This window comes from Chelonia mydas, chromosome 4 (assembly GCF_015237465.2).
Source record: "Chelonia mydas isolate rCheMyd1 chromosome 4, rCheMyd1.pri.v2, whole genome shotgun sequence".
Taxonomy (NCBI): domain Eukaryota; kingdom Metazoa; phylum Chordata; order Testudines; family Cheloniidae; genus Chelonia; species Chelonia mydas.
Genome location: NC_057852.1, coordinates 61,074,623 through 61,102,019, shown reverse-complemented (window position 1 = coordinate 61,102,019; position 27,397 = coordinate 61,074,623). Strand labels below are relative to the sequence as shown.

The 27,397-nt window shown below is 40.6% G+C and overlaps 2 protein-coding genes across 2 annotated transcripts; one reads left to right on the top strand and one right to left on the bottom strand.

The window, feature by feature from the left end:
• Window positions 1-597: 597 nt before the first annotated feature.
• FGA (fibrinogen alpha chain) lies at window positions 598-9,854 on the top strand. Its single transcript, XM_007071264.4, has 6 exons — window positions 598-689; window positions 2,493-2,621; window positions 4,135-4,318; window positions 5,422-5,567; window positions 7,503-8,622; window positions 9,005-9,854. Exons 1-6 carry the CDS (start codon window positions 639-641, stop codon window positions 9,712-9,714), a joined length of 2,340 nt encoding a protein of 779 aa, XP_007071326.1. The 5' UTR covers window positions 598-638; the 3' UTR covers window positions 9,715-9,854.
• Window positions 9,855-15,030: 5,176 nt separating this feature from the next.
• On the bottom strand, window positions 15,031-27,397 carry FGB (fibrinogen beta chain). The gene is made up of 9 exons (XM_037897446.2): window positions 27,278-27,397; window positions 26,990-27,010; window positions 25,539-25,742; window positions 23,387-23,570; window positions 22,369-22,596; window positions 21,709-21,822; window positions 19,028-19,150; window positions 18,554-18,839; window positions 15,031-15,718 (listed from the first exon to the last, which is right to left on the bottom strand). The coding sequence occupies exons 1-9, from the start codon at window positions 27,350-27,352 to the stop codon at window positions 15,490-15,492; spliced, it is 1,464 nt and encodes a 487-aa protein (XP_037753374.1). The 5' UTR covers window positions 27,353-27,397; the 3' UTR covers window positions 15,031-15,489.

Sequence of the window (27,397 nt, the reverse complement as noted above, 5' to 3'; positions counted from 1 at the left end):
GGTTGGATATTAGGAAAAACTTTTTCACTAGGAGGGTGGTGAAACACTGGAATGCGTTACCTAGGGAGGTGGTGGAATCTCCTTCCTTAGAAGTTTTTAAGGTCAGGCTTGACAAAGCCCTGGCTGGGATGATTTAGTTGGGGATTGGTCCTGCTTTGAGCAGGGGGTTGGACTAGATGACCTTCTGAAGTCCCTTCCAACCCTGATATTCTATGATTCTATGCAATTAGGGACAAATTTATGATTTTATGATTGCTTAATTATGCTATTTAAATACCAGATTTGCAGCAGGAATATCTTCCAGTGGTTAAGTGTTGTTGGCTATTTTACATACACCTTATTCCAAAATTTAGTTACCAGAAACTAAGTTGTAGACAATTTCTTTCCTGGAATATGGGTTCTACACCTCCCTGCCCCCTGCCCCCCGGCTGGCATTGCACAAACTTATCTAGAGCAAACAAACTCAGGAGCTTGTGCAAGAGGCCTCAGGTATCCAACTGGGGGCGTGCTGCATGCAACTCTTCAAACAGAAGAGAGCATAATGATTAATCTAAGCAGTTCAGGAAGGTTTAAAATGAAGCAAAAAGCAAGTGGAAGGTATCCTTTCTGTCAGACTCCTCCTCAGCCTGCCACCGAAGATGATACTGCTGAGGATCTTGTGCACATGGCTTTGCCTCAGCGTTGTCTGGGTATGTTTTCACTTTATTTGACTCTTTTGATATTTTGGCTTTCTCTTTTGCAAAAAGGGCATTTTATTGAATGAATATTCAGGTAACAAACTAAAACAAATGCTCTTTGGTTATGACATAGCTTGAAAAAGACACAGACACACACGCACACAAACCTACCCCAACCACTTCATTACTGGCCCTTCCCTCTTGCGTCTCTTCTGCATTTTACTGCCGATCTGGTTCCTCAAGAAGCACTGGAGATGAATTTTGCTGAAAGTATCCGGCAAAGCGAAGAAGATAAATGACCAATAATTAGTAGATTCAGAGGTGAGGCGGTAAGTCCTTAACCTATTCCACTGTATGTAGGTACAGAAGTCTCCAAGCTGTGCGGGATTTTAAATGTTATTAGCCAAATTCTATTCTCAGTTGCATCCCTGGATCCCAGTTGCCTTCAGTGGGATTCTCTGGGTGTACATGAGACAGAATTTGGTCCCATCTTTGCTGTAGTACATAGGCACAGAATAAGAACATTGCCATTGATTTCAGAGGCAGCATTATCAGGCTGAAGGGGAGCTAAGGAGTAATATCTTTTTCAATAAGAAGAGTGGTAGCCTTAACTCCCAGCTATGCTAATTTAACCCTGTTGTTGGCTATTTTAAGATTCCGCCTATAATACTCTGGTAAATTCTTATATACACATTTCCTTATTATTCTTTTTGAAAGAAATGAAGAAGTCAGAGTGTGCGGGGGTGATCTGATCGAACAGAAAGGGTCAATTTGAAGCTATTACAATCTATCATGTATTTGTGTGTAAAGTCAATTTTTAAAAGCCCATGGAACATATTTAGGAACTTAATTTTTTTTTCTCATTAGATTAAAGATATGCATGGGCCAGATCCTCAGCTGGTGTAAATCAGCTGGAGTCTGTTGATTCCAACAACTTTACCCCAATTAACACTAGCTGAGGAGCTGGCTCTGGAAGCTAAGATCTTCCTCATCTCTGAGTTAATTTTTATTCTACTTTGATAATTTTTAATGTGGTCAAAGGAGCCCAGTGACACCTGATACCTCCCAAAGACATCTGTACCGTCCGTTAGAGAAATAGAAATATTGCTGTGAGCACTTTCCTGAACAAAAATTAGTATGTATATTCAAAAATCCTTATGACATTTTGATTTAGAATTAGTTGGTGAACAAGGACTTTTTCCTCTTTCAGGATTAAACAAAATCTTGGTATGTTTATTTCCACCCTCAAACACTGTGTTATTATTATTTTCCTGTGCTTTTAAAGCTATGCCTTCCATTAAAGAGTTATAAACTTGTAGTTAACATACGATTTTGACCCCTTGTAATTAAAAACCACCAGAAATAATAAAGAGAGCTCACCACATAGCTTTTCTATGCCCAGTTGTAGTCTGAAGTGTAGACTGAAAATAGAAGTTTATTTTAGAAACACTCAGGGGCTTAACTAAAAGACTATCAATTCAGTTTAAAGCAGCTGTTTTTATGTAAACATATCATATTAAATGCATGCTTAATTATTCTGTTATTAAAAATATCTTAAGCATCATCCAATACCATAGTTATCCGCTTTAACTAGATTAGAAGGAGAATCTTATTTGGACAAAAGAAAACAATTTCATGCAGGAAACTTATGGAATAGATTACTTGCACTGACTGATTATATTTTTCTACATGCCTACTTCTGCCACAGGCTAACTGTTTCATAGAATGTTCAGTGACTTCAGTTTTATTACTTCATTGTACTGCCGTCTCTGAAACTAATCTCATGTTTGCTTTTTCCCCTGGTCTGTATGGCAGGCAACAAATGAAGAAAGCACATTTTTGAAGGAGGGAGGAGGTGTGCGTGGCCCTAGGGTGATGGAGCATGGAAGCCAATCTGAGTGCAAACAGGAAAAGAGCTGGCCTTTCTGTGCAGATGATGACTGGGTAAGAAAAGAGGAGGGAAGCAGAAAGCTCAGCTAATCACTGCTACTCAAATGGACCTTAGGTGCACTACACTTCCTTGGTGCCATGAACTTTTTCTAAAGATATCTTAGATCCGACATGGTATATCTGTAATGCATCATTGTCACAGCTATTTTACCTGATTTTCAGGGAAAACTGATTTATGGGTCAGCAAAGTACTTGTAAGGGCGTCAGAGTTGTGTTCATAGTTACAGTCCCACCACCACGCCACTAGAATCCACTATATCACCAATAGTTCATTCATTATTGGATCTTCAGAGCACCAGGATCCAGGCTTAGTGAGTGCTTCACAGCTACCCTTTGCCATGTGCCAAGGGAATAGTGGCACAGAGCCTCCCACTTCCAAGAATTTTGCGTGGAGAGAGGGAAAAGGAGAAAAAGAGATAGAGCAGGGAGGGTGAGAAGATTACAGAGAAAGTAAAAATGAGCCAGTGAAAGAGAGGGAGAAAGGAAAGGAAAAAAGAAAATGAAGTAAGTTTAGAGAAAGACAGAATCAGAAAAGTGCCTTAAAGAGAAAGAACAGATAAGAGTGGGAAATTTTCAAGAGTATTGATACCCAAAGACTAAATGGGTGGTGGTGGGGAGGAATATTTACTGGCAGGAAAGAAACATGGAAAGGAAGAACAAAAACAAGTTACTTTATAGAAAATCTGATGGCAAAATGTTCAGTAAAATATACACACTGTTTGATTGACTGGATGTGTGGTTGTATAAGCACTCAGTCATAAGGGGTCAGGTCCTATACCATCTGATGTCAATGGGAGTTTTGCCATTAACACCAATAAGAGCATGAGCATCATGTATAGTCATTGTTGCTTTGAAAATAGTAATTTGCACTCCTCTGAGTCCTCTCAATCTTAATCCTCCTCTGGACACTTGCCATTTGTACTTTGACGTGTTTCCAAATCTCCTTGGATTTGTAGGAACATTTTGCTTTTCTTAGGCAAACTTCTCTTATAGAGGGGCAAATTCTGCCACTTTTCCCCAGCTTGAATAATGAATTTAACCTCACAGCATCTCTGGGGTTTTTTTTTTTGTCATTATCCCCATTTTACAGATGGGGAACTGAGACTGAAGGCCTGATTACCCACTCCATCACAGCAATTTTACACTGGTTGAACGCCAGTGATTTTGATGGAATTATACAATTGTAAACCCGATGTAACAGGATGAAGAATCAGCCCCACACTAATTTTTCCAAGGTCACGGAGGAAATCTGTAGCAAAGCTAGGGCCTGAAAGTAGGCCTTTTGAGTCCCCGTCCAGAGTCTTAACCACAAGACCCTTCCTCAGCTACTGAAAATAATTGAACTAATAGTGCAATGAGTAGACTATGTAAGATAAATGAGGGAATGAGGCAGAATCTGGCCCTGAGCTCATTAGTGGGTTTCCAGGCTTGTACAAAACTTGGTAGTCATAATATTAAAGAAATGTGTATCATTAAGATATTTATCTTTCATTTTTGCTCATTTTAGGGTAGCAAATGTCCTTCAGGCTGCAGGATGCAAGGGTTGATTGATGAAACTGATAAAGATTTTCATCACAGAATACAAAGAATTAGGAACCTGTTGTTAGATAATGAAAACAAGTACAAACAATCTAATGTGTTAACTGTGGAAACAATTAACTTCCTGAAAGGAAATCTGATCAGTGCCCAGGGTAAGTATCAACATGCGCTGTTTTATAATATACACCAGTGTTATGTTAACTTCTGCTAAAAGCAGCCAGTTGAAAGCAGGTTTACTTTGTCCTTCTTATAAGATCACCATGACTTAAAGATATTGGGCCTGACTCTTCCCTGGATTGCACCAGTTTTATGTTAGTGTAACTTCATAGAAATGGAATAATACATCTTAAGGACCTATACTTTATGCCTTTCCTGCAGTTAATGAGATTTTTGGGTGTGCAAGAAATGCAGGATCAGGCCCTAAATCTATATCTGAAATAAATATTTCAAAAGCAGGCCTGAGGGGAGAGATAGCAGCTGTTGGCTATGGCAGGTGCAGAATTAGAACTACAGTAGTATTCCACACTAATGATCTTCAAACACAGAAATTTACATGGGGCTGAATCCTGTAATCCCTTTGAAAGAGAAACTCTCATTGATTTTTTAATGTTCCTTTACCATAGTTTTGAGACTATTGCTGCATCCCTGTAGAAGAGAATGCTTAATTATTTTTGAAAACATGGATGTTTCCTTTTCAGAATTATACTTTTGCAAGAAAAATATTTGTCCAAAAACAAGACTATATTTGCATCTTATATCTAATTTCACATATCTAAAATCTTGATGATTATAGTCTGTTTGTTTCAACCACATAAATTCCATACGTTTATTGCAATATTTTCTTTTTAAAAAACGGTAATTCTGTCCTTAAAAAGGAATCAAAATGTGCTTGTTTTCTTTCCAGCACAGCTGGACTAATTTTTCCAAAACACACTAGGTTCCTTTCCTGCACTATTTTGCGCAACCAATTAATATTTAATTAAAATAAATATACTACAATACTGCTTATTATCAAAAAGGCAGATCAAACATAATAATGACACTCTTAGCTAAAATAAAATCTTGTGCTAATTTCTACCTATCCAATATTATGATACATATATATATATATATATTTAAAATCCTAAATGGATCTTTTTCCATGTTAATTTGGATCCTTGTAAATGTATTGCTGATTTTTTTTTTTTTGTATCTGCTATTCTTGTGGGAGAAAGAAATCTCCCATGCAGCTGACAAGGACATTTTTCTGTTCCAGAGAGTGACAGTAAATATGGGCAAGTTTCAGAAGATCTGAGAAGGAGACTTGTGACATTAAAGCAGAAAGTTCTTGTCCAAGTAAACAGGATTAAATCACTGCAAAATAGTATCCGAGATCAGGTTGTAGAGATGAAGCGCTTGGAGGTAGGTGACTGTCACATAACTTCTGTTATTTCCAAAGCACAACTACAAAAAACAGGAACTATCAGTCCTTACATCCAGAGAAATTCTGCAGCTGAAAAGAAAATGGACCAATAATCTCACAAGTTCTGTCTTCAAACCAAGCTTTGCCTATATGAGACAGATGTCCCCTCAGACTCTGACAGGCTTGGTTTCTGCTCAGTGAGGCTCAGATCCTCCCATGTGAGATTCAGATGCCCCTGTGGCCTCAGCAGGCTTGTTGGCTCCCTCTGAGTTATTGTCTGTGTAGTTGTTCCTCTTGTGTTACTGGGAGAGCTTCTGCCTACTGCCCTCTCTCAGGCAGGAAACAAGAATAGTTAGTGCTGTGTTTCCCTACAACTGGCACTGATTTGCCTCAGTGAGTGATACTTCTCCTTCTCAAGGAGCTGCACGCAGTGGCTGATGAAAGACTTGTGAGCAGCTAGGGTAGGAGGGAGCACCTATAAAGGTATCTAATTACTCTTCTGGGCTCTCACAGCTGGAGTATAGCCCATCTATGTTTGTATTAAGAGCTTTGGCCTTTTGATTAGCTAGTTGCACTGATGACAACACAAGGTGGCTGTAAGGGAGCAGTAGGATAGGCTAAGGAGCAAAACCAAAATGATGGCCTGCCAAAAAATGTCCTGGATCACGAAGCAGTGCGAGCAACATCATTTTGAACCCTGATCCAGAGGCTAATTCTTCTTTTCCTCAGTCCCTCCTTTGAACTAGTTATTCTCACTCACCATTATACATACCAGTAGAGTTAGGGCCTTACCAAATTCACGGTCCATTTTGGTCAATTTCACAGTCGTAGGATTTTTAAAATTGGAAATTTCATGATTTCAGCTGTTTAAATCTGAAATGTCACGGTGTTGTAATTGTAGGGGTCCTGACCCAAAAAGGATTTGTGGGGAAGTCGCAAGGTTATTGTAGAGGGGGTTGCGGTCCTGCTACCCTTACTTCTGGGCTGCTGCTGGCAGCGGCTCTGCCTTTAGAGCTGGGCAGCTGGAAAGCGGCAGCTGCTGGCCGGGAGCCCAGCTCTGAAGGCAGAGCCGCTGCCAGCAGCAGTGCAGAAGGAAGGATGGCGTGGTCTGGTATTGCCACCCTTACTTCTGCGCTGCTGCCTGCAGAGCTGGGCCCTCAGTTACCAACTGCTACTCTCCAGCCGCCCAGCTCTGCAGGCAGCAGCGCAGAAGTAAGGGGGTGGCATGGTTTGGTATTGCCACCCTTACTTCTGCGCTGCTACTGGCACAGCCCAGCCAACAGCCGCTGCTCTCCAGCCACCCAGCTCTGAAGGCAGCGCAGAAGTAAGGGTGGCAATATCGCAACCCCCTCTGCAAAACTCTTTTGGGTCAGAACCCCCAGTCTGAGAAATGCTGGTCTCCCCATGAAAACTGTATATTATTGGTTAAAAGCACACAAAAGACCAGATTTCATGGTGGAAGACCAGATTTCATGGTCTGTGACATGTTTTTCCTGGCTGTGAATTTGGTAGGGCTCTAAGTATAGGCATGTGATTTTTTGACAGGTACTGTAGGTTGCCCTTCTCTACTAAGGGCCCAGTTCTGCCACTCTGCCTTGCTCTGAGTAGAACCTTACTCCAGGAGACTTCTACAGAAATCAGTGGGACCATACTATTCAGTGTGAATAAGAATGGCAAAAATTGAGCCCTTGCAGGGATGATTCTAGGGCTCCAGTACATGCTGTAACCTTCAGTGGAGCTTTGGTGCTTCAGATTTAGACTGCAATTTGGAGTAGCCCAAGTTCAATTGTAGGCTGGAGCACAGACAGTTGAATGAGAGGCAGTGGGCTCTAGTGTAACCACCAGAGTTCTCGCTCTGGTAAAAAGAGAGAGTTGTTTAGAAGAGTCAGGGATCACCATCTAAACAAATGTATTTCTCTCTATCTCTTGTAAAGGTGGACATTGATATTAAGATACGTGCCTGCAAAGGATCCTGTGCTAAAAGTTTCAATTACCAGGTGGACACAGAGAGCTATGAAAACATCCAGAAGCAGCTCACTCAGGCCAGTTCAATCAATCTGCAGTCTGAACTTGAAACTAGTTCCTTGAAGGTGCTGAAAATGAGGCCACTGAAGGACTTTGCTGTTCCTGGGCATTATAAAACTCTGCGCCTGCCAGAAACCCAAGAGCTCAACATTCTTGAGAATATTAAACAGGTTGTGATGACTCTAGAACAGCCAGAAGGAGAGGCAAAAGGCTCCTCAGTAGAGATCTCACATGTTTCAGTAGGATCAGGTGTAGGTGGAGGACCACAAGATGGCAAAATAGTGACTTCTGCTCATGAAAGGGAATCTGTTGTTTTGGGAGAAAGACCTAGTTCCTCTGTAATCCACCTTACATGTACCAGAACTATTACCAAAAAAATTATCACTGGTCCTGGTGGCCCTAGAGAAGAGATTGTTGAAACAATGACTTCACCTGATGGTTCTGACTGCTCCCATTTTCAAGATTTAGGGAGGGAAGACGTAGCAGGGCATGGGGGCACCTTGAATGTCAGAGTGACCTCTCAGGGTCAGAGTGGGGACTTGCCTGACTTTGATAGCTTACTCCACAGCTTTGAAAAAAAATTTTCCACAGGGCTTTCGTCCACTGGTAGCAAATTACATACCACCTACACAAGCTCTAGTGGCACTGACCATGGAACTGGACATTTTAGCAGTGGTGGAACTGCTACTCACACTACAAGTTTTGGAGGGTCGGACAGTTTCACAGATCTACGGGAGGGGGAAGAGGATGTCTTTGATCATCACTTTGACCCATCTAGATTCCCTTCCAGCAACGTTCAGAGTGGCAGTTCGACTCATTCCAAGACAATAGTGTCCAGCAGCAGTAGCAGCTCCACTAGTTTCAACAAGGGTGGCTCCACTTTTGAAACCAAATCGCTAAAGAGCCGAGCAGTGTCTGAGGAGTTAGGTGGGTTGCAACACGATGAGAGTGGAGAGGATATCCCAGACTTTCGGGCACGCAGCTTGAGAACAGGAGGAGAGAAGCTTGGGACAAGCTACACTGGGACAGGTATCCATCCACATGACTGAAAATAGATCCTGCAGTACCAGAGCCAGATTCAGTCCACAATCAAACTGACACACTGGTTACACTGCAATCCATTTAATTTGATTATACAATACAAGCAATGTGTCTGTTTGTTGCCATTTAGGATAGGTAGAGACAAAATTTTATATCAATAATTCGATGCTAAATGAATTGCACAGAGAATGTTATCTGCCATTTAAATTGCATGTAAACTCTATTTTTTAATGTTGCATGGCACATTTCCCAATGTAGACCAAAATATGGTTAGCAAGTTCCCCTCAACATTATTATTGTTTGGATTTCCATAAGCCTAGGTAAAGTTTTACTGATAACTTCTGTCAACCAGATCAACTTTTTTTTTTAGACTGTGATGATATCCGCCAGAAACACACTTCTGGTGCCAAAAATGGCATTTTCAGAATCAAGCCAGCAGGATCCGATAAAGTTTTTTCAGTTTATTGTGACCAAGAGACCACTTTGGGAGGATGGCTTTTGATCCAACAGAGATTGGATGGATCAGTGAATTTTAACCGGACCTGGCAAGACTACAAGAAAGGTTTCGGCAGCATGGATGACAAAGGGAAAGGAGAGTTCTGGCTGGGCAATGAAAATATCCACTTACTGACCCAGAAGGACACTGTCCTTCGAGTCGAATTAGAGGACTGGGCTGGCAATGAAGCTTATGCGGAATATAATATACATGTAGGTTCTGAGTCAGAAGGCTATGTCCTCAGTGTCTCTGCTTATGAGGGGACAGCTGGGGATGCACTGATCATAGGCTCAGTGGAGGAAGGTAGTGAATACACAGCACATGATAACATGAAATTCAGCACCTTTGACAGGGACAGCGACCAATGGGAGGAGAACTGTGCTGAAGTGTATGGAGGGGGATGGTGGTACAACAACTGTCAAGCTGCTAATCTCAATGGCATTTACTACCGAGGAGGCCAGTATGACCCAAGGAACAATGTTCCTTATGAGATTGAAAATGGAGTGGTCTGGATACCATTTAAAGCCTCGGACTATTCTCTCAAAGTTGTTAGAATGAAAATCAGGCCCATAGAAACCCAGTAGCAAACCACAGTAAGACAGGTTATTTTATTTTTGTTTAATATACCGCAAAATACATGGTGTGTCTTTACCCAATCAAACTGAAGGCAACTGAGATACATTTGTGCTTTAAAAAAAATAAACATTGTTTAATTGTAAAAGTATTTCTTCTGTCTTCTTATTCACAACCAATACAGCTTGCAAAAAAAAGTCAAGTTTTATAAACCTTTATAAAGGATAATAATAATCCTATAAAGGATAATAATATGATATTATAGTAAGAATAGCTATTACAGGATTTCACGAAACATATATTTCTGATGGGGAAAGTGTTTCTCCGCTGAATTGTGTTAAGTATTTTCACAAATTAAGCAAATACAAACACTTAAGATGATAAAGTCAAATAATGATTATAGCTTGCTGGTCTCTTCTACTCAATTACCGATCATAGAGTCATAGAATCATAGAATATCAGGGTTGGAAGGGACCTCAGGAGGTCATCTAGTCCAACCCCCTGCTCAAAGCAGGACCAATCCTCAACTAAATCATCCCAGCCAGGGCTTTGTCAAGCCTGACCTTAAAAACTTCTAAGGAAGGAGATTCCACCACCTCCCTAGGTAATGCATTCCAGTGTTTCACCACCCTCCTAGTGAAAAGGTTTTTCCTAATATCCAACCTAAATCTCCCCCACTGCAACTTGAGACCATTACTCCTCGTTCTGTCATCTGCTACCACTGAGAACAGTCTAGATCCATCCTCTTTGGAACCCCCTTTCAGGTAGTTGAAAGCAGCTATCAAATCCCCCCTCATTCTTCTCTTCCACAGACTAAACAATCCCAGTTCCCTCAGCCTCGCTTCATAAGTCATGTTTTCCAGTCCCCTAATCATTTTTGTTGCCCTCCACTGGACATTTTCCAATTTTCCACATCCTTCTTGTGGTGTGGGGCCCAAAACTGGACACCGTACTCCGGATGAGGCCTCACCAATGTCGAATAGAGGGGAACGGTCACATCCCTCGATCTGCTGGCAATGCCCCTACTTATACATCCCAAAATGCCATTGGCCTTCTTGGTAACAACGGCACACTGTTGACTCATATCTAGCTTCTCGTCCACTGTATCCCCTAGGTCCTTTTCTGAAGAACTGCTGCCGAGCCATTCGGTCCCTAGTCTGTAGCGGTACATGGGATTCTTCCATCCTAAGTGCAGGACTCTGCACTTGTCCTTGTTGAACCTCATCAGATTTCTTTTGGCCCAATCCTCTAATTTGTCTAGGGCCCTCTGTATCCTATCCCTACCCTCCAGCGTATCTACCTCTCCTCCCAGTTTAGTGTCATCTGCAAACTTGCTGAGGGTGCAATCCACACCATCCTCCAGATCATTAATGAAGATATTGAACAAAACCGGCCCCAGGACCGACTCTTGGGGCACTCCACTTGATACTGGCTGCCAACTAGACATGAAGCCATTGATCACTACCAGTTGATCCCGACAATCTAGCCAGCTTTCTATCCACCTTATCATCCATTCATCCAGCCCATACTTCTTTAACTTACTGGCAAGAATACTGTGGGAGACCGTGTCAAAAGCTTTGCTAAAGTCAATGAACAACATGTCCACTGCTTTCCCCTCATCCACAGAGCCAGTTATCTCGTCATAATTACCGATATTGTAGCAGAAATTAATTCATAAAAAATGCACTACTATGCAGTGATTTTTTTCAGGACACAGTTGGAGTTCAACTTGCTGATAATTTGGATGGGGCACGCTAATAGATAGATAGACAGATATATCTAATATATATATATAGATATAAATATAATTAATACATATATATAATCACAATTTCTGGGGTCAAAAGATCACATTTTAAATCAAGAATTACATTCAATCCACAGAAAAACTCAAATAAAATAAAAAGATGTAATTTGAACAGTGCTTTGCAATAAGCCAGCTGGTTCCCATGATAGTCACATTCCATTCCACATTCTTTTTAAGACGTATTATTTGCTGAACTTAATCATTTACCTCAACTACACTGAAGAATTTTTTAAAAGTCACACAAAACTCTTACTGCAATATTCTAAAATGTTCCTTGAAAAGGGACACTTAGGAATGGGAGCTCTCCTTTAATAAGTTAGCAAATGAGTGGGTACCCATGCCCAAAAATTATACATCACTTACAATACAAAGTTTTTATTTTTGTAATAGGCTTCCTTTCAGAATAAATTGTTAGACCAACACTGGGCCTTTTCAATGGTAAACCCATAAAATCTAGAGTATCTTCTCATTTCCAACACATAAACATCCTTTACTCACAAGCAGGACATCACATAAGTCACATGAGCAATTTATAAAACCTTTACAATCCTTTACAAACACCCACTAAATTAAAATGCAATTATTGCTCTTGAAAGTCACTGTACAAATAGCATTGTTGGATCCAGTGTTTGCCTGTCAGAAACCCCCAACATAAGAGAAATTCAGTTAGAGAGGAAGGTTGCTTTTGTGGTGAAGTCCCTGGACTGGGACTCCAGGAATGTGGGTTCAATCCCGATTTGCTTCAGATTTCCTGTCTGACCTGTGGCAAATCTAAATGACTTGGCTCAGGTCAAACATGAAATCTGAAGAGTTCTGTCGCTCAGTTTCCCATCTGCAAAGCGTGGATAGTACTGTATTATTTCCTCTCTGTGTGTGTTTTGGCCAGTGGATTTGTGTAGATAACAATTGAACAGTCTCATTCTGCGCCCCTTGATACCAGTCAGCTCTGTGTTTTTGGGGAACCATGGTACAGTATCTAGCCTGTCTGACTCATGAAAGATACCCATCACCACCACCAGTCTCTTCTTGAACCACAACTGATCAGAGAAAGGGCTTGCAGAGAGCAATGAAGGGCAGATGGGAGACACACCTAGACCCCTCCTGACAAGGGTGACAAGATTAAGACATCTCCATTACCATACAGAATGGAAAACAGAGACAACTCCCCTAGCCTCATCTACATGAAAGATGGGACAGGGAGACATCTCAATTTACGTACAGAATGAAGAACAGAGAACCGCACTGAACTCTGGGATCAGAAAAGCAGGACGCACTGCATCATGGGAATCTCTGCTCCAGATATTAATGAACCTATTCCTGAACACACCCAGCTCAGCAATTAACAGACCAATTCTAGTACTAAATACTTGATTGATATCCAAAATACTGAAACAGCCTAGTTGCATTGTGAGCTCCCTGGAAGAAAACACCACCCTGAGCCAAGAGTGATCAGCTCCTGTTGTCTAGCCTGAAGAAAACCTTTAAGTTATCAGTTTACGCACAAACAAATCTAGTGTTCTCCCTTGAACCATTGTATTTTCTCTACAAAAACCCCTACCTATGCTCAAGTATGTGTTCTGATGCTTAGATCCAAACTATGCATCAGTCCCACCGGCACTCCATCTCCTGACTGATTGTGCTGGGGGCTCTGCCTGTCTCCAGCACTCAGGACCCTGAGCTACCACCATCATCTTGGAACCCTGACCAGTTCAAGCCTCATGGAGTGGGTGAGATCCCCCTCTTTCTCTTTCTCTGTTTTCCTTTCTACCTTAGGTATTAACCTTTAATAATGTATGTTATGTTGGTTTAGCCCTCCTTGTGTAGTTATCACTATTATTCAATAAATAACTTTTATGATTAAGCTGGTTGCTTCTCTCTCTCTCTCTGAACTTTACTCTTTTGTGTTTTTAGCTTCCCCCATTTACTCTGCAGCAACGCTTCTTTTACCTAAGCTAAAGATCCCTATAGTGCCCAAAAATACTGTGGGGTTTGCTCATCAAGTGGGTTACTGCCAGTACAATTGTAACATGAAAGTGGGATAGGGACGTGTTAAAACCTGTGGCACATGGGGGCGGGGCAGCTGAAAGTGCTGCTCAGCCCAGCCTATTGAGACCAGGGGCACATAAGAGTGACAGCTTGAAGGTGCTGCTTAACCCAGCCCATTGAGTCCACGGACATATGAGGGGATCAGCTTGAGACTGCTGATTGACCCAGTCCACTCAGACTTGCGCTGTTAGTGTGTGTGTGTGTGTGTGTGTGTGTGTCTGTGTGTACGTGTTCATCTAGTTCTAGGGCTAGAGGAATCCAGTCCTGGGGAACCTAGGTCCTGCAGGATAGCTCCATTGGGAGGGGACTTGCAGAAGGAAGGAGTAGAGCTCCATATGAACACACAAGTGACATAAGCAGTACATTAATACAATTACAGAACTCCCCCCCCCCCGAAGAGTAACCCTAATAAATGAGCATACCCCAAAGTAACGGGCACATCTGGTGGCTAGCTCACCATAAATACTACAGTTTTAAAATAAGATACATTGCTGTAACTCACCAAAGCAAGGTTCCCCAAACAACCTTATTCAGGGTGTGGAAAGCATTTGATTGAAAGCCTCTACAGTCTGTTAGGGTCTGATTCTGCCACTTTTACTCATATTCAGGAGTACATTGCTGTGAGAGGAATCCTATTGACTTTAATAGGACTAGTAACAGAATACTCAGTGTGAATGGTCCATAATAGCATACTAGGTTTAACGATACATTTTTTTCTTCATATGTTTCTTTCCTGTAGTGTGTAGCTAGGGTTCATATACAAATGTGCTATTTTTTATACAACGACATACCGATAAGAATTTTATTTAATCAAAAGCTTATCTGAATGGAAGAACAATTACATCCTGTGAGTAACAAGGATGCATTGTGCTTATCCTGGAGATGTGTACCTTTAAATTTAAAGCTAACCGACAAAATATTTACTGTGCATAAGTTTTCTTTGTGCGACTGATAACTGAGAGTGTGACTGGACTCTCCCTGCTTCTAATCACATGGCTTAGCATGTATTGTAACAATATCTTTAGGTACTGACAAAGGGGTAAGCATGGACACATGTAGTCCTCACTCAGTTCTTGTCAGACTAACCTTCTTTGCTTAACATCAGTGGAGGTTTTGCTGAAGGACTGAGGTCCCCTCCATGATCAGGTGGGAACAGGAACCTGTGGCCATAGAAAGGGAGTTTCTGCCTCCCTACGGAAGCTGTAACGGAGCAGTCTGCCCCTCTATGGGCCAGGGGCCTGAGGCCCGGCAGCTCTGTCCAATTATCAGACCCAGCTGGGAAGGGGTCAGGTGATACTTATAGAGGGCTGAGAGAGGGCTGCAGGAGGGAGGTTTGCTTCTGGGACTGGTCCTGAAGGGAAGAGAGGGGTGCAGAGTGAAATGTCACTAGATCCCTATAGCCTGTGTTGGTCAAGGAAATAACTTTGTTTTGTGCTACTTTGTGCATTTTTCTGAATAAGAATACATTCTTCTGCAGTAGTAGAAAATATTTAATGAACATTAATATATCTTCTGCCACCTATTTGAACACATTTGCTTATTCACTGGTAACATATAAATAAGTATAATTTATAAGACACTTTTGGTTTAAGATTTTAGTTACTTTAAACATTTTCAGTGAAGCTAAATAATTCTCCCTCTCCTCATATCTGATTTTGAATTGTTTTATAAGCAAAAGGAATTGATATTTTCAGTTACTTCCATCTTGGGATCAAGTACAAATGGTACAAAAGACACTTGCAAGTTTTTTTTAATGGGTCAGACATAGGGTTATATTCAGCATGACTTCTCCAATTCAAGTCACAATATAGTCAGACATATAAACTTTTGTATTTTTGATTCTCTTATGTAAAGGCAAAATCAAATGTCATGCACTAAAAGAAGTTAACTTCGATATGGACATGAAAACATATGATGTTCATTTTAATGATGATTATTGTGGAAAGAATGGTCTAATCTTCATACTCATCTTCTTCAATGAATACCATGACCCTTTCCAGTTCATCCATACAACTCCATCATCTGTGCCGTGTTTTGCCATATCCCATGTGTACTGCCCTCCCCAATAGTATCTGCCATTGGGATTGGCTGAATGGCATCGATTGTACCACCAACCACCACCATCTTCTTTAGAACACTGTTTTCTTGGATCTGCATGAACCCTACAAGGTGTGGGGGGGGGGGGTTGAGAGGAGGGAAACAAATAGTTAATAGTGGCACTGTAGCTAATCAATACAATACATTTTTACAGAATACAAAATTTTACAAAATACAAAATTACTAAAGATAGTTAAGACCCAGGCAGACTGTGAAGAGCTATAAAGGGATCTCTCAAAACTGGGTGACTTGGCAACAAAATGGCAGATGAAATTTAATGTTGACAAGTGCAAAGTAATGCACATTGAAAAGCATAATCCCAACTATACATATAAAATGATGGGGGTCTAAATTAGCTGTTACCACTCAAGAAAGAAATCTTGGAGTCATTGTGGATAGTTCTCTGAAACATCCATTCAATGTGCAGCAGCAGTCAAAAAAGCAAACAGAATGCTGGGAATAATTAAGAACGGGATAGATAATAAGACAGAAAATATCATGTTGCCTCTATATAAACCCATGGTACTCCTACATCTTGAATAATGCGTGCAGATGTGGTTGCCCCATCTCAAAAAAGATATATTGGAATTGGAAAAGTTTCAGAAAAGGACAACAAAAATGATTAGGGGCATGGAATGGCTTCTATATGAGGAGAGATTAATAAGACTGGGATTTTCAGCTTGGAAAAGAGTCAGCAATGGGAGATATGACTGAGGTCTATAAAATCATGACTGGTGTGGAGAAAGTAGATAAGGAAGTGTTGTTTACTACTTCTCATAACACAACAACTAGGGGTCACTAAATGAAATTAATAGGCAGCTGGTTTAAAACAAATAGAAGGAAGTACTTCTTCACACAATGCACAGTCAACCTGTGGAACTCCTTGCCAGAGGATGTTGTGAAGGCCAAGACCATAACAGGGTTCAAAAAAGAACTAGATAAATTCATGGAGGATAGGCCCATCAGTGGCTATTAGCCAGGATGAGCAGGGATGGTGTCCCTAGCCTCTGTTTGCCAGAAGCTGGGAATGAGCAACAGGGGATGGATCACTTGATGATTACCCGTTCTGTTCATTCCCTCTGGGGCACCTGGCATTGGCCACTGTCAGAAGACAAGATACTGGGCTAGATGGACCTTTGGTCTGACCCAGCAGGGCCATTCTTATATCTTATATTCTTATTTCTGTTTACATGAGTGTGTGTATGAATCTGTGTTTTCTGATCCTCAAGATGTAGTAAAAGTTATCTCTGAACTTTCCACAGATGATTGATCATCTGGAGTGTGTTCTAGACACTTCATCTAGGTATGTGTTATGCATAATAGCATATGGTCTGAGCCCCAACAGCCAAAGAATTGATAATGAAAAGACTAGGCTCAGAAGAAACATCCATCTACCATGAATCTTGAACAAGAGACCACCCCATTAGGCAATCTCCTGTTTTAAGAAATTATCCCAAAGAATTTGGAAACAAATTGTATACAATTATACTGCATCTTCTTTGAAAGATCACTTTAGTTTATCAGCTAATACCTATCAGTTCTGTAAATGGTCACAGGATAGACTTAATTACATTCCTAACTAAAACTTATATGGGGCCTGGTTTCAGTAAGAGGCTGGACAGAAACAAGGTGTCAGAGTGGGTTCATGCACTAGACTTTCATTTCTGGATACCTGGGTTCAAATGCAACTTTGGAAGGAATTATTCTGGCAACCTTATTCTAGTCTCTACTGTATGTTTGTTCACCCCATAAGGCTACCAGAGAATTAGAAAAATTCAGAGAAGTCAAAGATTTATATAACAGGGATGCTGGAGGTGCATTGGTAGAAACACACAGGAAAATTTGCACTATATTTGATTCCTCATTCTGATAAGCATAAAAAATGGCACACATTTTAAAAATAACAAAGTGAAAAAGTGCTTAAGATAGATCACTCCAATGCACAATTTTTCTGCATGTCTACGGCTGAAAAAGATAGTGGTAGAAAAGAGAACTACCACATCAAATATTGTACAGCTGCCACTGGTACTCACTGCATAAGGCCATGCACAATAATAAGGATTCACCGATCGAATTTAATTAAAAACTAAGAAAACTGGCACACAAAGATCCTGTAGTATGTTATATTATGCGTATGTTGTTTCTAATGCAAATATCATTGTAATTTAATGGTACCGAACAAGATGTACCATATGGATTTGCCAACACAAGTAATTCCTCTATTAGTAAATATTATAATAGAGTAAATGACTATGTAAAAGGGTTAGAAGGCATTTTAGTGATATAGTGCCAAAGAGATTCTAAATTATGCACTTTATCACTAACAGTTGAAATGCTTTATTTTCTTGATTAGGTAGAATTTATCCTTTAGAACAGGATATTTTGCTAATTTCAGCAGTGGATCTCCTTCCTTTTTGGCTCACGCTGACTGAGGCCCAATGATCCTGCTCCCACTGACTTCAGTGTCAAAATTTTCCTTGGCTTCAGTGACAGTAAGATTGGGGCCATAACCTCATGAGTTACTGTGAATGATAATACACCGTCCAAAGGTGCCAGCCTGTGGACACTGATGTGATTCTTAGAACAACTTCAACCCACTACTCCAGTGTGCCTGCAGGTGCTTTGTATTTGATTCTGGTACAGCTCTAGTCTAAATTATCATTTCATTTGGTCAGATTCTGCTCTTGGATACTTCAGTGGTGCAGTGCATGCATTTGGCTGGTGACCAGCAGATAGTAAATTTATCCTAAGAGATTGTGAAATTTTGCAGAATTAGCACATATTAGCCTATTCTAAAAGACTGTGGAACAATCCATATCCAGATGCATACAAAGCAGTAAGATCTCCAATTTGATAGCTTTATCTTGATATTTAAAAAAATTGCTAATGCAAGTACATACCATCCATCATTGTCTCTGTCAAAAGTGCTGAAGAACATGCCATTGTGAACTGTCATTGTTCTGTTCTCGCCATACAGTTGTGAAGCTCCATCCATAAGAGCATTGCCAGCCGTGCCTCTATAGTTACTAACTGATATCTGATACTTGTTTGCCTCATTTTGTATGGTGAATCCTCCATAAAGAGCTGAAACCTTTTCACCATTCCAGTCCTCCATTTCAATTAAAACTTCAGTTGGTCCCATTTTGGTAAGCTGGCTGATTTTGTCATTTCCAAGCCAATATTCACCTGACAACCAATAAAAGGAAACTCAGTGAAACCACTTTCAGAATATGTTTTAAGGCAACTTTACTATTTTCCCATAAATCTGCTACAGTTAATGAACATCCTTTGAATCAAGTGTGGACAGTTTTAAGGAACCTGAGAAAAAAGTGTTAATAAAAGAAGCGCTTTAAGGTTTGTATTCAGAATTTTACCTGGAGTATCACAGTATTTTTTCCCTCCACTTTTTGCAATATTTCCAAATCCTTTTTTATATGCATCCCATGTTCTCCCAAAGCCAACGCTGCCATCTTGGCGGTTCTGAATCACAGTCCAACCTGCAGGGGCAACAATATGTGAATTAAAATGCAATTAACAAGAGAACAAATAGTGTTAGCATGTAATCCGGCTTCTGTTTGTGTCAGGGGGTGTGTAAGAGGAGCTGGAGGACCTGGGACTAGCCAACCCCGATTACTGAAAAAGGCACAACTCAAGAGATATCAGGTGATTACCCTGAAAAGAGCAGCTGAAAGCTGCAGTGACGGGGGTGGATGGATGGGTGCTCACTCAGGGAGAGCAGAGGCTGCTAGGAGTGCAGCAGGTTCCAGCAGAGTCCTGGGATTTGGGACTAAGACTCCAGCTAGGAAGGGCTGGGAATAGGCAGTTAAGGCAAGAGAGATCCTGGGCAAGCAGGGGGACAAAAAGAAAGGGGCTGCAAAGCTCTCCAGGAAGGGAGACCTGGGAGAGACCCGAGCAAGCAGGAAACAGAAAGGTCGCCCTAGGCAGAAAGGCCTGGGAGTAGGAAGAGAACTGTTTGTCTGTTGGACTTTGATATGGGACTGTATGTTTTATTTTTAGTGTATATTCTGTGAGTAAACCCAGACGCAAAGAATGGGTATTCTGATCACAGAAAAAGCGTATGGAGTCTGTGTAAGGAGTCCTAAATAGGGGAAAACAGAGGCAGGGCACTGCAGAGTGACCTCTGACCACAAGGGAGCTCTCAGGAGACAGTCAACCCTACTAGAGGGAGCTGTGCCATTGACTTAAACTGGAGCAGGACTGGACCCTTAGGATATGTCTATACAGCAAAGAAAAACCTATAGCTGGCACGTGACAGCAGACTCAGGATTGCAAAGCTCGGGCTCATGGGACTGTTTTATTGCTGTGTAGACTTCTGGGCTCGGGCTGGAGCTCGGGCTCTAGGACCCTGCAAGGTGGGAGGATCCCAGCATGTAAGGGCCTAGTTCTACCACCCCTACTCACATTGAGTAGTACCATATACTGTGAGTAAGGCTGGAAGAGACAGACCAAAGGGACATGTTTGGTCCCTTATTACAGATGTGATCACAGCACTAATGAAGCAAGAGTGCAATCTTTGGAGTGTGCACTCTCTGAAATAATCTATAAACAGTTAAACTACTGTGCTGCCCTGAATGCCTATCTCCATGTCAGAAGCAAAGAATGCTTGTAACGTTTTCATACTTCGCTAGATATTTACTTAGTTGTGAGTTACGGGTGACAAGAAGCTGTGCTGCCCCAGGAGGAGCACTGGGAGGCAGAGAAAGTCTTAGAGGCACAGTTCTTCCCATTTTCCCCTCTTGCTTGGGGCATAGAGGGAAGAAGTAGAATCACAGAATCATAGGAATGTGGAACCAGAATGGATCTCAGTAGATCATCTAGTCCAGTCCCCTGCACTGAGGTAGGACTAAGTATTCTCTAGACCAGTAATACTCAGACCTCAGTGGTTCAGGAGCCAAATTAGTGATCATCATTACCTAAAAGAACCACTGTATGTGAATTCATTGTTTCATTCACTATAGTACTGTATGTTCATATTTAAACACTATGACAGGGGAAATATTCAGTTTATATCTATGTTATTCTCACAGCAAAATGGCTGACCACATATTATTATTTTATCAACCACAATTGGTTAATAACATAGTAAAAGCATCCTGATTGGTTAATAACTTAGATTGGTTAATAATTAAATCACACAGTGTTTTCATATCATGTGCTGCAAAAAGCCGTAGGAGACACATTAAAGAGCCACTTGCGGCTTATGAGCCTCACTCTGAGTATCACTGGTCTCGACCATCCCCGACAGGTATTTGTCTAACCTATTCTTAACCTCCAGTGCCAGAGATTGCACAATCTCTTTAGGTAATTTGTTCCAGTGCTCAACTACCCTTACAGTTAGGAACAAATTACCCAGTGAGGTTGTGGAATCTCCATCACTGGAGGTTTTAATACATTGCAGGCCTTGAAAGCATGCAAGTTACTCCCCTCCATGCACCCAGCCAACTCCTCTGGCCAGTGAATGGGGCAGGGTGGGGAAGGAGCCAAAGCTCCCCTATCTGCTCATTCCCTTCCATTTGCTCCAAACTGGGAGCATCTGAGGCTCAGTCCTTGCATTCTGCACAGGGCCTGGACCCAAGCTCCAGGAAGCCCTAACACAGCCAACCTGGAGAATGTGGAGGTGGGGGCAGTCACACTCCCTTCTTGCTCCCGAGCACAGCTGTGATATGGCACTTCAATCTAGCCCCAGTAAGATATACAATGAGTCAAAATTTCATCTACCAAGCTCAGTCAGTGACTATCCAACAATTCTTTCTCAACTTTATTAGAGAAAGATCCTACTATGTATGGTACACCTTCCACTCCAGCACTCAGATCCCTCAGCACGTAGTTCTCAAAACTTTCCGTAGATGACATTCTGCAATGGTTCACAAGCCATAGCATGAAAACAATTGCTTTAGATTAACTAATAATTAGTGCCAAAAGTTATAATCTCAGATGAGCACAAATGCAAAGAAATACAGGACCAATGCAAATTCAGTTTTGTGAATATTTACAGTTATCCCTGTCACAGCACCACAGTTTACCTCACACTTACCTCCGTTTGCTGTGGTCATATCACAGTAAACCTTGTATGGTCTGAAGAAAGCATCAGGCTGAATGAGGTACATTTCAGATGAATCACCTCCTTTTCTGATAATGTCTTCACATTCTGCAATCATAAATCAACAGTTTATGTTTCTGAGGGAACTACGAAATTCTAGTAGAACAATCCTCTGCATAAAGACAATAATTAACAGAATAGCTTTCTATATGCTAATTATACAGGAATATCTTACAAACATCTAATTCTGCTCGATTTCACTTTGATTTAAATTATAAATTAAAATGAAGGGAATCACGAAAGAAAGAATAATATACCTGTATTGTCCCACTATCCCTTATGAGATTTTCAAAAACTCCTTAGTGACTTAGGAGCATAGGTCCCACTGACGCACAATGCCTTTTTGAAAGTTAGTGGGACTTCTGCTCCTAAATCACTTAGGTGCCTTTGAAAATCCCACGCACAATAGATAAATAAGACAGGTAATATATATATGATTTTCCATACTGGATCAGGTCAGTGGTCCATCAACTCTGGGCAGAAGTAGTGACTGGTGTCATATGCTTCAGAGGAATGTGAACTTGTGCCCATAATGCATCTGTCCAGTTGTACAATGATATAAGGGAGAGATTTCTATACCCCTAAATGAGTTACCTTTGCCTGACACCACTGGGATAGTACAGGAAATAATGCATGAAGAGCGGCAATTGTCCATTTGGGATGCTATAGCATTTTCCAGTTTTTGTATCTTTTTGTGTAAGGTATCCACAATGGAACGGAGGACTCGGAGGCTAGATGGGATGTTGTTGTCCATATTATCTCTGACGTACATATAGTGCTGCTCTATCTCTGTGTTGTACTCAGAAACTACATTTTCATTGTCTAGAAAAGAGAATGTATAACAATTGTCACAATTTTCAACATGTTTTCCAACTAGCATATTCTAATCCAAATTATAAACCATGATCCAGTCAGTATTATTTGAGATTTTACTTCTGTTGTAGAAATGAAAAGAGTGCTCTGTGTGTCCTTTCCCTCTCTTCCCTGATTTCACAGTGTGCAAAGAGCTTTAGCTCCTGTAACAAGGACATACTTTGTATTATGGCTCAATATAAATGGACAAATTTCTTGCTGTGATTATATCCTGCGAAGGACCTGTAGTAAACACCCTCGCAGAAGTTTATTATGGCTGTCCAGGAGCTGGGGACATCTAGGGCATGTCTACGCTGGAATAAAAGACCTGCAGCACGACTGTGGCTGGCCTTGATCAGCTGACTTGGGTTCACAGGGCTAAGGCTGCGGGACTAAAAATAGCTGGGTAGACGTTCAGGCTCAGGCTGGAGCCCAGCAATTTTACAGTGCCGCAGCCCGAGCTCTGCGATCCCGAGTCAGCTGACCTGGGCCAACTGCAGATGTTTCATTGCTGGGTAGACACAGGCCTAGGGGACCAATGCAAGTTTTACCTTTGACTTCAACAAAAGCAGGATCAGGTCCTTGGCCCCTCAGGTAGGATTTTTTAGATATAGTTTTATGGACTTGTGACACCCTAGCTACTTAGACTGATGCTTCTATCCGTAACCTTTTTTAATAAGCCCTATATATTTAGTACTTGTAGCAATGCAAATTTGTCTGTAATACTGATTTACTGCAATGATGCATAACAATAATGTACCTTTTATTTGTTTCTGTCTTCTTGCCAATTTATCTTCTAGTGTATTCATATACTCATAGAATGTTGAAGAGGTTTCGGACTGTTTCTCTACTCTGTTCTTTAGGTCCCGAATGTCGGATTTCACACTTTTTTCCTGTTTTACCATTGCAGTTTGCAGCTCACACCCGGTTGGACACAACACTCCCTAAAAAAGCGGAAAGGGGAAAGAGTCAATTACAAGTGCTGTAGATTAGGGCCAAGATTTATAAAACTGGTTGCCTAAAGTTAGGTTCCCAATCTCATATTTAGGCACCTAAACAAGTAACCAGATTTTCAAACGTGCTGAGCATCTAGCAACTCTAAGCCATTTATTTAGTTGTCTCAATATGGTCTCAAAATACTTCAGACATTCAATTTATTGGAAAAAAACTGCCATCTTAAATGGAGAAAACAGGCTCAAGCTCCAGTTGGGGATCCCTTCTGATAACTCATTAAAGTTCTGGGAGGAGGGAACCCCCTAATATCTGTGATCCATCACATGCTTTTGGCTAATTTTTCTGGACTATCAACTGTTCATAGTTTAACCATCTGCAGCTACAAAATTATGACTCATCAAGCACTACAACCCTATCAGGTACCCAAAAATATTGAGAGCTATTCCCCCCATAATCACAGAATTAAGTATTAACTTTATTCTGGTACATAAGCTATGAGTATCTTTCATGTGAAACAGCCATACACAAAAAGATTTAAAAAATTATCTCCGCAGGAAGCTGGCACTAGCATCAGTCACTATCTCTCTTAAGGATGAAAATGTTATTATAGCATCAGTCACTATTCCTCTTAAGGATGAAAATGTACCAAAATGGATGAAGAAAATACAAAAGCACCAAATTTCGAAGCAGTATGAGACCGAAAGTACCCAACCCACTAAAGGCCTCCAAAATAATCCTGTGTTTCTGATTAACTGAACTTTAACAAACTTGTTTGAGTCATCTCTAGTTAGAAGTAATAAGTTCTCAGATACTAAGATGCCTAGCAGTATGGTCACAACGTATGCTTTTTACTGGAGACCAAAACTGAGGTAATGTGATGCACTACTGGTTCAGTATAGGGAAGTTAGCATACTACTAGACATACTACTTGTTTTTGCATAAATTACCCACCTGCAGAAGCTTGGGATAAAGACTGACAGGCGAATGTAATGAATGTTTGAAGAATTTAAAATGTGGGGGATTCCTTTTAATACTGGACAGCTGGACAGAGCCATGCAGCACAGGATAGATGCAAAAATGTTTGATAGTGAAGATACCCTGGATATTGTATTAATATGTTAAATCAGAGCTGTGCTATATCTTTCTTTCAATTAGGAATGCCTAAAGATAAAGATACATATTTCTGTCTTCGTTCCTTTCATTTCTAGGGTAATGAATCAGTGGGGGAGGGGGGAGTGAACCGTTGGCTTCGCCTACTCCACTGCACCTCTCCAGTGAGTGGCTCCCCAAGTGGAGGGCAGCATCTCAGTTGCTGTCCCTATGCCTCCTCAACCACAGGTCTTGCACTTCTAGCCAGCCCTTTTGCAGGCCATGAAGAGTGAGAAGAGAGGCTCCTTATTTCTTCCCTCCCAATGCACAGCCATGTAACTGATGGGGGGTGGGGGGGGGCCACAATCTAGCTCATAATTATTTACATTCATCATTCAGGGCTCAGTTCCGCCTCCCTGCTCATCATAAGTAGGATCTGACTCAACAAGTAATCCTATGAAATCAACAAGACTACTTGCTCAATCAGGTACTACTCAACATAAGCAAGAGAGAGCAGAGTTGGGCTGTCAGTGAACTACAATGGTCACTTCTTGGTGTTTGATTGATTAAGAAAACTGTCTGTTCTTCACAGCTGTTAAAGAAAGAGAAAAATATTAAAGGGCACAACAGTTTAAAAAGATGAGTTCTGAAAAAAGAGTGATGACTGTAAAGTTTCTGGAGGGGTATCATCAAAACACTAGAAAGGGAAGTGCATCGAATTCACTGTAACCACCTGAATGCTACTGAACATTCCAAGCACAAGATTCGGGCTGAGCTGCAGAATGTACCTTTGTGAGGTTTAGTACATTTCTGAAAGCAGGGATACTATTACTATTAAGTGCATCTGTCTCCACTGCAATTACACCTACTAGCTCATCTGATGCATGCCTGCAGCCTCCAGCATCAGGATAAACGGCTTTTTCTTTCTTCTGGGCCCGAGTGGGTGGTTTTGTTGGACGAGCCTGATATCCACCTCTACTAATGGGAGGAGGAGCTGGTCTGAGAGTTGGAGCTGACTCCCGTCTTCTATCTACTGGTCTGTGACCTCGAGCATCCACTCTTTCGCCATTAACCTACACAAAGCCAGAAGGAGAAAAAACCCTTTATAATTAGGAGCATTATTTTAAAAGAAGGTACATCAACTGTATAAAATATAAAAATAACATAAATCAATTTATTGGCATATTTTAGGTGTCATTTTGCCCTCTATCTCTCACATTTTAATCACAAGAAATACACTAATTCCATCCAGGAAAAAGACCTGAGTATCATTGTGAGTAGCTGAATGAAAACATCTGTTCAATGTACTTTGGCATTAAAAAACCGAACAAATTGTTAGGAAAGTTAAAAGAGGAAATTGAAACTAATACTGAAAATATTGTAACCCCCTTGTAGTACTAGCCCCCCATCTCAAAACAGAAATAGCAAAAATAGAAAAGGTTCAGAAAAAATAAATAGCAAGAAACTTAAATCTGATAAAAAGAAATAGATTGTTTTGCACAACTCATAGCCACTGGACATAGAGCTTCAAGTTATTAGTAGGATTCAAAAAAGAATTAGGCATTTATATGGATGACAATCTACTGAATAAGAGAAATAGGCTAGACCAAAAAATTCAGGATTTTGGATCTGATCCTTCACACCCTCACTGTGAGTAGCCCAGTGAGGTCAATGAGACTACTCTCACAAGTAAGAACCGTGTGTGCAATGGCTGCAAGATCAAACTATTAGAAACATCAGAAATAAGCAATGTGTACGTTAGAAAATGGCTGCAAAGTTATTTGGTAAAATAGTATATCAGAAACATATTCAATTTATAGACCCAATTATGCCACATATGAAATAATTTATCATTTTTGAACCTGGTATTCATTTGTTTAGGGATTTGTACAAGATTTTTTAAAAAATCCAAATTTAAATCAAATATTGACTTTTCTTAAATTTCTTTCCTTAAGCAAAATTAATATATCAGCTATAAACATTTTTATGCCTTAATTTTAGACTGGCCTTGGTGGGTTTTTTTGTTTGTTTGTTGTTGTTTTTTAATTCTGTTGCAGAATGTTACCTCTCTCTTTCAAACTCCAGTGCAATATGAACTGGAAATCAGTTCCTTCCTTTTGTTGCTCATTTAGAGCCCGATTCAAAACCCACTGAACCAATGGAAATACTCATATTGACTTCAAGGCATTATTTAACACACATTTTGCTACTCTTTTACTTACGCAGAGTTTGTTTCTCATGCTCTTAAATAAATGTTAAAATTGCTAAATAAACATCCTTACTTGAATATGTCTGAACATGTAATTAAATCCAATCTTACCTTGAAACGGTGGTCACTTTCCTACAAAGAGAGCGAGAGGGAAGAGAAGGAAAATACATCAGAAAACAGGGGGAAAAAACCCTACAGTTTGCTGTTACTCATATGAGAAAAAAATTATTACAATTTTCCTTGAACACCTTAAGTTGAGGATGAATATGTTCTTGAGATAATTTAACATTTTATTTTTGTAATTTAACTAAATTAAAAAGCGCATAAAGTCATACATACAACTAAGTAAGATTAAGCGTTACTATTGTTATTATTAATTATTGTCATCACTACTACAACCTCATCATCATAATCTGTAGGCACCGTGGATTTACTTATGGAAACACAGAGCAGACACAGCAATAACAGTTTCATGATGCTGGCTTGCTTAAACAGCTTGGTAACCTTCCCCTGCTGAAA

Excerpts from the sequence above, each read along its gene's own strand:
- FGA (XM_007071264.4), top strand. The coding sequence starts at position 639 with ATGATACTGCTGAGGATCTTGTGCACATGGCTTTGCCTCAGCGTTGTC. Across the intron at positions 2,622-4,134 it reads TCTGTGCAGATGATGACTGG|GGTAGCAAATGTCCTTCAGG; the intron begins GTAAGAAAAGAG and ends TGCTCATTTTAG. Across the intron at positions 5,568-7,502 it reads TAGAGATGAAGCGCTTGGAG|GTGGACATTGATATTAAGAT; the intron begins GTAGGTGACTGT and ends TCTCTTGTAAAG.
- FGB (XM_037897446.2), bottom strand. The coding sequence starts at position 27,352 with ATGAAACTGTTATTGCTGTGTCTGCTCTGTGTTTCCATAAGTAAATCC. Across the intron at positions 27,011-27,277 it reads CTACAGATTATGATGATGAG|GAAAGTGACCACCGTTTCAA; the intron begins GTTGTAGTAGTG and ends CTCTCTTTGTAG. Across the intron at positions 25,743-26,989 it reads AAAGTGACCACCGTTTCAAG|GTTAATGGCGAAAGAGTGGA; the intron begins GTAAGATTGGAT and ends GGCTTTGTGTAG.